Source organism: Saccopteryx leptura, chromosome 5 (genome assembly GCF_036850995.1).
Source record: "Saccopteryx leptura isolate mSacLep1 chromosome 5, mSacLep1_pri_phased_curated, whole genome shotgun sequence".
NCBI classification, from domain to species: Eukaryota; Metazoa; Chordata; class Mammalia; order Chiroptera; family Emballonuridae; genus Saccopteryx; species Saccopteryx leptura.
This window is the reverse complement of record NC_089507.1, coordinates 344,391-352,500: the sequence shown is the minus strand read 5'-3', so window position 1 is coordinate 352,500 and position 8,110 is coordinate 344,391. Positions and strand designations below refer to the sequence as shown.

General features: G+C 62.6%; 2 protein-coding genes across 5 annotated transcripts in view; one reads left to right on the top strand and one right to left on the bottom strand.

Annotated features, from left to right (window-relative positions):
* The window catches only part of SLC26A1 (solute carrier family 26 member 1), a 10,492-nt gene extending 5,197 nt beyond the window's left edge, over window positions 1-5,295 (top strand). For 2 of the 3 annotated variants that reach the window (XM_066387514.1, XM_066387512.1), the window contains exons 2-3: window positions 962-1,573; window positions 2,907-5,295. In XM_066387514.1, coding sequence (XP_066243611.1) covers window positions 989-1,573; window positions 2,907-4,436 — 2,115 coding nt within the window. In that variant the 5' untranslated portion in view covers window positions 962-988 and the 3' untranslated portion in view covers window positions 4,437-5,295. Of the gene's footprint in view, window positions 98-961; window positions 1,574-2,906 lie in introns of all 3 variants that reach the window. The other variant, XM_066387513.1, reaches the window with a different exon arrangement.
* The window catches only part of IDUA (alpha-L-iduronidase), a 17,919-nt gene extending 11,420 nt beyond the window's left edge, over window positions 1-6,499 (bottom strand). The window contains exons 1-2 of one of the 2 annotated variants that reach the window (XM_066387516.1): window positions 6,221-6,499; window positions 5,291-5,431 (exon numbers count right to left, since the gene is read on the bottom strand). In XM_066387516.1, the coding sequence (XP_066243613.1) occupies window positions 5,291-5,431; window positions 6,221-6,393 (314 nt within the window). In that variant the 5' untranslated portion in view covers window positions 6,394-6,499. Of the gene's footprint in view, window positions 1-5,290; window positions 5,432-6,220 lie in introns of those variants that run through there. The other variant, XM_066387518.1, reaches the window with a different exon arrangement.
* Between the last annotated feature and the right edge of the window lie 1,611 nt (window positions 6,500-8,110).

Below are 8,110 nucleotides of genomic sequence, written 5' to 3'. Positions count from 1 at the left end.
ACACGAGCCAGAGGGCTCTGGGGGTCCAGCCAGCCAGCAGACCCTGATTTCAGAGGACAGATGGGCTAGGCCTGTCACTAGCCACTGAGCGCGTGAGGTAAGTCATGCCAGGGCCTGTGCAAGACGGTGATGTCTCTGGAGGACTCAGCCACATCAGAGGCTGACCCCCTGGATAGAGGAACAAGACAGGCTTCTTTCGGGGGCCCTTGGGCACAGGCAGAGCTTCAGAGGAAGGAAACATGGCTCTCACCTGTCCTCTAAAGGGCACAGCCACACCCTGAGTCCACAGGGGCCACTGTGCTCACCTGCACACGCCTCCCGCCGCCAGGCCGGCACCACTCCCTGCCCTCCGCCCCCCAGGCACAGCCAGGCCCCAGGTCCTGGACCAGCGTGCAGTGCTGTCCACGCAGGCAGCAGAGTGACCAGGCTCCACGTCCCATGAGGGGAACTTCAAGAGCCTAAGTCTGAGCTGAACTCCACACAGCTGAGCGCTCTGAGTCAGAGGCCAGGTCGGGCTGGGCAGTGGGCACAGTCCAGCTCCCATGTTGCACAGGGTGCTTGTGCTTTGAAGCAAAACCCAGGAGAGCTGCCTCACACTTGAAATGGGGATTTTGAGGTCAGAACAGACTGCTGGCCTTGCAGAGGTCACTCCCAAAGCCAGTGCCAGGACTTCTGCCACAAGGTCCTGGCAGGTAGCAAGTGCGGCTGTCCAACTGCTTCTCCCTCCACTGGTCTGGGGTCCTGGCATCGGCAAGGTCTTCCTCCAGCCTCTGCATCCTCAAGGGCCCGCAGTGAAGAGGGGACCTTGGTGGTCTGGAGAGGGGTGCGAGGTGAGGGCTGGACCTGCATGTGGACAGGAAGGTGGGTGGGCTGCAGGGAGCTCGGTTCTGGCTACGTGTATATCCGGTCTCTGTGATGGCATCCCACTGTCCCAGCGCTGACACCCACTTCTCTGTGGCAGCTTTTCCTGAGGGCCTGGCACCCCAGGATGGAGGTGTCCCCTGAGCAGCAGGGTGAGGGACCGGTGTTGGTCCGCAGGCAGCGCCCGGCGCCCCCAGGCCTGCGTGAAAGGCTGAAGGCCCGGCTGCGGCAGAGCCGTGTGTGCAGCGTGCAGGGGGCCCGTGCGCTGGTGCACGACCTGCTGCCCGCCACGCACTGGCTGTGCGGGTATCGCCTGCGGGAGGACCTGCCGGGCGATGTCATGTCTGGGCTGGTCATTGGCATCATCCTGGTGCCCCAGGCCATTGCCTACTCGCTGCTGGCAGGGCTGCAGCCCATCTACAGCCTCTACACGTCCTTCTTCGCGAACCTCATCTACTTCCTGCTGGGCACCTCCCGCCATGTCTCCGTGGGCATCTTCAGCCTGCTCTGCCTCATGGTCGGGCAGGTGGTGGACCGCGAGCTCCTGCTGGCTGGCTTTGACTCCGCCCAGGAGGTCCGAGGGCCCAGGGACAACAGCAGCACCCTCAACGCCTCCGCCGGCACACTGGCGCTCGGGATGCAGGACTGCGGGAGGGACTGCTACGCCATCCGCGTCGCCACCGCTCTCACCCTGGTGGTCGGGATTTACCAGGTGAGTAGCCGGCCACAGGGGAGGTGCCGCTGAGATGCTGGGAGCAGCCCCGCTCAGGTGCTCACTGCCCAACTAGAAGGGTCCAGCCTGGGGGAAGCACAAGGTTGGGGCCTCCGAGGACAGGGGGTTTAACCACAAGAATAGGACAGACCAAGGTGCAGGCAGAGGCAGGCCCGAGACGGTGCCCCAGGACGGACCACCTGGGAGGCTGAGGGTGTCCAGGGCCCAGGAACCTGTCTGCCAGCTGCAGCTTGGGCAGGAATAGGTAGCCGGAGTGTGGCTTCAGCTTCAGACATGCTTGACTGGCCCACATGGCCTTCTGAGGCTTACTGTCCCGGGTGGGACTCGAGAGGGCTGCCTGCCTCGCCACGGCCTCCCCACTCCTGGCCTTCTCTTGTACCAAGCCTGTCCCTCCCTCCCGACACTGTGCCACCCTCCCATCGACTCCGGGTCTCCCGGGAGGGGGCAGTGCCACTTCTGGGGCAGGAGGAGAAGCTTCCCTCCCGTGCTGGTCAGGCCCTGCACTGCTGCAGGAGGAGGAGCTTCCCTCCCGTGCTGGTCAGGCCCTGCACTGCTGCAGGAGGAGGAGCTTCCCTCCCGTGCTGGTCAGGCCCTGCACTGCTGCAGGAGGAGAAGCTTCCCTCCCGTGCTGGTCAGGCTCTGCACTGCTGCAGGAGGAGGAGCTTCCCTCCCGTGCTGGTCAGGCCCTGCACTGCTGCAGGAGGAGGAGCTTCCCTCCCGTGCTGGTCAGGCCCTGCACTGCTGCAGGAGGAGGAGCTTCCCTCCCGTGCTGGTCAGGCCCTGCACTGCTGCAGGAGGAGGAGCTTCCCTCCCGTGCTGGTCAGGCCCTGCACTGCTGCAGGAGGAGGAGCTTCCCTCCCGTGCTGGTCAGGCTCTGCACTGCTGCAGGAGGAGGAGCTTCCTTCCCGTGCTGGTCAGGCCCTGCACTGCTGCAGGAGGAGGAGCTTCCCTCCCGTGCTGGTCAGGCCCTGCACTGCTGCAGGAGGAGGAGCTTCCCTCCCGTGCTGGTCAGGTTCTGCACTGCTGCAGGAGGAGGAGCTTCCCTCCCGTGCTGGTCAGGCCCTGCACTGCTGCAGGAGGAGGAGCTTCCTTCCCGTGCTGGTCAGGCCCTGCACTGCTGCAGGAGGAGGAGCTTCCCTCCCGTGCTGGTCAGGCCCTGCACTGCTGCAGGAGGAGGAGCTTCCCTCCCGTGCTGGTCAGGCCCTGCACTGCTGCAGGAGGAGGAGCTTCCCTCCCGTGCTGGTCAGGCCCTGCACTGCTGCCACCCTTTCCAGCCGAACAGCTGGCTCCCTTTCTGACACTCTGCCCACAGGTCCTCATGGGCATCCTCCGGCTGGGCTTTGTGTCTGCCTACCTCTCACAGCCGCTGCTCGATGGCTTTGCCATGGGGGCCTCAGTAACCATCCTGACTTCCCAACTGAAACACCTGCTGGGCGTGCAGGTCCCACGGCACCAGGGGCTGGGCATGGTGGTCAGCACGTGGCTGAGCCTGCTGCGTAACGTCGGGCAGGCCAACCTGTGTGACGTGCTCACCAGTGCCGTGTGCCTGGCAGTGCTGCTGGCCGCCAAGGAGCTCTCGGACCGATGCCGGCACCGCCTGAAGATGCCCCTGCCCACGGAACTGCTGGTCATCGTGGTGGCCACTCTTGTTTCCCACTTCGGGCAGCTCCACGCACGCTTTGGCTCCAGTGTGGCTGGCGTCATCCCCACCGGCTTCATGGCCCCCCGGGTGCCAGACCCCGGGCTGATGCGGCGTGTGGCGCTGGACGCTGTGCCCCTGGCCCTCGTGGGCTCTGCCTTCTCCATCTCGCTGGCAGAGATGTTCGCCCGCAGCCACGGCTACTCTGTGCGGGCGAACCAGGAGCTGCTGGCCTTGGGCTGCTGCAACGTGCTGCCAGCCTTCTTCCACTGCTTTGCCACCAGTGCCGCCCTGGCCAAGACCCTGGTGAAGACGGCCACCGGCTGCCGCACACAGCTGTCCAGCGTGGTCAGTGCCGGCGTGGTGCTGCTGGTGCTGCTGGTGCTGGCACCACTGTTCCAGGACCTGCAGCGGAGCGTGCTGGCCTGTGTCATCGTCGTCAGCCTGCGGGGGGCCCTGCGCAAGGTGAGGGACGTCCCGAAGCTGTGGCGGTTCAGCCGGGCCGATGCGCTGGTCTGGGTCACCACTGCAGCCACCTGCGTGCTGGTCAGCTCCGAGGCCGGGCTGCTAGGGGGTCTGCTCCTCTCACTGCTCATCCTGGCTGGCCGCGTACAGCACCCACGTGCCGCCCTGCTCGCCCGCATCGGGGGCTCCGGCTTCTACGAGGATGCCGCGGAGTTCGAAGATCTCGTCCCCGAGCCTGGGGTGCGTGTATTCCGCTTTGCCGGGCCACTCTGCTACGTCAACAAGGACTTCTTCCTGAGGTCCCTTTACAACCTCACGGGGCTGGACCCTGGGCATGCGGTGGCCAGGAGGAAGGAGCAGGGCCCAGGAGCAGGGGTCAGTGAGGGAGACCCCATCGAGGACGAGGGCCAGGGCCCAGTGAGCAACACGGCTGCATTGGTGCCCATGGCAGCCGGCTTCCACACGGTGGTCATCGACTGCGCCCCGCTGCTGTTCCTGGACGCAGCCGGGCTGGCCACACTGCGGGGTCTGCGCAGAGACTACAAGGCCCTGGGCGTTGCCCTGCTCCTGGCCTGCTGCAGCCCCTCAGTGACGGACGCCCTGAGGAGAGGGAACTTCTTCGGGGAGGGTCAGGGGGACGTGGATGAGGAGGGGCAGCTGTTCCACAGCGTGCACACTGCGGTGCAGGCGGCCCAAGCCCGCCACAGGGAGCAAGTGCCCACTGACTCCTCGCTCTAGTGGAGGCAGCATGGCCCAACCCTGCTCCCTCCCGGAGCTCACGCAGGTGCTCTGTGAGGCACCGTCCTCACACTACCAACCAGCCAGACCGATTCTTTCTGGGGGCATGGGTGCTACCTCCTCCATGAAGGGGCAAGGGAGCCTTTAAAACAAATGCCAGCACAGGGCAGAGCTAGAGCATGGTGCTATGTGTCCATGGGGGCCATTTGACAGTGTTACCATCTTATCTGAACAAGCGCCCTGAGCCAATCATGTGGTCTTCAGGATGCCAAAAAAGACACTGGTCTTTAACCCCCCCCCCCCCCCCCCCCGCAGCCTCCACACCACCTGGTGAGCTGGCAGCTCTGGACAGAGGTGTGAGGATCTCTGTGTCTCTGGAAACCCCTTAACACACAAACCCAAGTGGTCCTTATACTCTGTGCCTAGGCCCCAGCTGGGCCTTGCAAGGCCAAAGGTGATGTGATCAATGCAACCTCGGCTTGGCCCTCGGGCAGAGCATTCCTGCAAGGCCGGACATATGAATACCCAACACAGGGCATATGTGGGCACGCTCATCGGAGCCGGTCCAGCCATGAGGCCAGGGCAGCCCTTCCCTGAGCCTCCAGGATTACCTCCAGCAGGACGCCGGCTGTGCCTGGTCCTGGGGCCACCCCAGCGCCCATGGTCCCAGGGAGCCAGGGAGGACATCCTCCCTCCTCCCCTCCCCACAGGAGGAAGTGTAGGGGTGACGGCTCCTTCCCCTGTGCCCCTTCCACAGTGTGCACCGGACTGTCCTCCACAGCCAACATGGTCTTCATCTCTGTCAAGTGGGCTCTGCCCGGCCACTCCCAGGCTTTCACCTCTCTGACACCTACCTGGCTGTGACGAGGTCCAGTAGCCAGTGGGTCCGGACCTGCTCGATGCCACCATGAGGGACAGCACCCACATAGGCCAGGTTGAGCTGCTGGTCCCAGCTGAGGTCATACTGGTCAGCCTGGCTGTGTGGCAGTGGGGGGCTGGGGACAGAACAAGGGTGTGGGGGCATTAGTCCCCGTGGGCACAGCCCACAGGACAGTCACATCTAACATCCCGCACCTACAAAGCCAGGACCTGGACCTGCCTGGAACACCAGGCTTCAGCGGACAGACTGGAGAGGGTCTGCCAGTGAGTTATCCTGTCCTTGATGGAATAAAACAACTCTCACCACTAGAAATGTTATGAAGTCTCATGTTTGTAGGGATCAGGGGCTCCCAGAGGAGAGAGGACCACATCCCCACCCTGCTCCTTGCCTCACCGGCTGCAAATCTGAGATCAAAAGTCTGACACGGAGGGAGCCAGGGACATACAGGGAGAGGGGCAGGCAAGTACAGGGGACAGTTCCCCCTGCCGGGATATCCTCAATTCCTGGGCCGGCCCAGTGGGGGAGGGTTCTGGTGTGCTGAAAGAAGTGTCCTGAGCCACAGCCAATCCCAAGGCCTGGGCTCAACCCCCAGGCAAGCTCAGGGCCTGGCCCCAGGCCTTCCCCACACGGGGTCCTCACTCAGATAGAAAGCCCCTGTGACACCACACGGAGCCAGTGGACAGAGAGGAGACCCGCAGTCCGACAGGGTGGGCCCCAGAGGAGTCGGTGTAGGCAGCGCCTATTGCGCGGAATGGGTGTAGGAGCCTACGGGTCCCTTCACGGCGGCGTCAAGGGGGTACCAGAGGCCCCGGAGCCCGAACGCAGCCCTGTGTAAAGAGGAGCGCACAGCGGGATGGAGGCGAACTGGACCGCTCCAGCCTGTTTCCCCGCTTGTGGCGCTCACCAGAAGCCAGTGCTCCTCCAGAAGGGCCTCAGGGGCCGCAGCACGCGAGCCGCGTCCACACGCACCAAGTGCGGGGCCTCAGCCAGGACCGTCGGGGATCCGGCCAACAGCGCTGCCAGGAACGCGAGCAGCAAGGCCCCGGACCCAGGGGGTCGCACGGCCCGGGCGCGCATGGTAGGGCGCGGCGCGGGGGTACCCTCGGCTCCTGCAGGCCTCTGGGGTCCTCTGCGATCCCGGTCGGAGTCGAGATCGGCGCCACGCCGGCCGGTTCCGCCTCCGGGTCGCGCGCCACATGACCTCCATCGAGGGGCGGATCCTTGGAACCCAGACATTGGGTCTGGGGCGGGGCTTGGGTGGGCCGGGTGGGGGGAGTGGACAGAGGTCAGGAGGTGGGCGTGGCGGCCTTAGGTGGGCGGGGCTGGCCAGTTCTGGTTAGGTCCCGCCCTGCTCCAGCCGCTGGGGGTGGGTTGCTGCTTCCACAGGGAAGTTCCTCCCGCGCACCTTCCTCGCCCACCAGGATGTCAGTTCTGCCCCGCAGGCCATGCGTGGGGGCCCTTAGAAGCCCACTCCTCTGGTCAGCGGCACGAGGGTGAGCTGCCGTTCTGTGGCGGCGTCAGAAGGTGCCCTGGGGGCCGGGAAGTGTCTACTGGGCAAGTCAGGTGGACTGCTTACTGGCTCGGCTGGTGGGGAGAGGTGGTCACACGTTGGACACTAGGATCAGCTGATTGATTGGATGTGTGGGAAGACCAGAGTCAAAGATGACCCCTGGGTTTAGGGGGCTGTGGTCGGAGACAAGCTGCCTCTGAGAAGCCAAGTGCTCATTTATAGTAGACTGGGGTAGCATGAGGTGCGTGTGAGTGGAGGGGTCCTGGTGTGAATGTTTACATGTTAAACTGCCTGTTCCTGAGTAGGTCATACATCTCAGACCACTTAACATCCAGTCCAGGGGTAGTCAACCTTTTTATACCTACCGCCCACTTTTGTATCTCTGTTAGTAGTAAACTTTTCTAACCGCCCACCAGTTCCACAGTAATGGTGATTTATAAAGTAGGGAAGTAACTTTACTTTATAAAATTTATAAGGCAGAGTTACAGCAAATAAAATCATATAATAATAATTACTTACCAAGTACTTTATATCGGATTTTCACTAAGTTTGGCAGAATAAATCTTTATAAAACAACTTACTATAGTTAAATCTATCTTTTTATTTATATTGAATACTTTGGTTGCTCTGCTACCGCCCACCCTGAAAGCTGGAACGCCCACTAGTGGGCGGTAGGGACCAGGTTGACTACCACTGATCAGTCTGTCCCTGCATAACCCCTTTCAGCAGCAGAGCCTCGCCACCCTGCAGTCAGCCAGTGTCCCTTAGGTTGGTGACACAACAGTGTTTGAAGAGATAGGGGCTGGTAATTTTCTAAAAGCGATGGGAGACATCAGCCACAGAACCAGGAAGTGCTATGAAGCCCATGATGATGATGTGGGCTCTTAGGGCAGCAGGGCAGAGGCCTGCCACCTCGACCGTCCACAGTAGCTGGCCACCAAGACCAGCTGGCCATGAAACGAAAACCTCAACGTCCTAAGAGAGAATGACTGCAAATTTGGAATTCTAAATCCAGCAAAATGTATGCTTTAAAAATGAAGGTCCAGCCCTGGCCGGTTGTCTCAGTGGTGGTAGAGCGTTGGCCTGGCGTGCGGGAGTCCCGGGTTCGATTCCCGGCCAGGGCACACAGGAGAAGCGCCCATCTGCTTCTCCACCCCTCCCCCTCTCCTTCCTCTCCGTCTCTCTCTTCCCCTCCCGCAGCCAAGGCTCCATTGGAGCAAAGTTGGCTCCGGGCACTGGGGATGGCTCTGTGGCTTCTGCCAGGCGCTAGAATGGCTCTGGTTG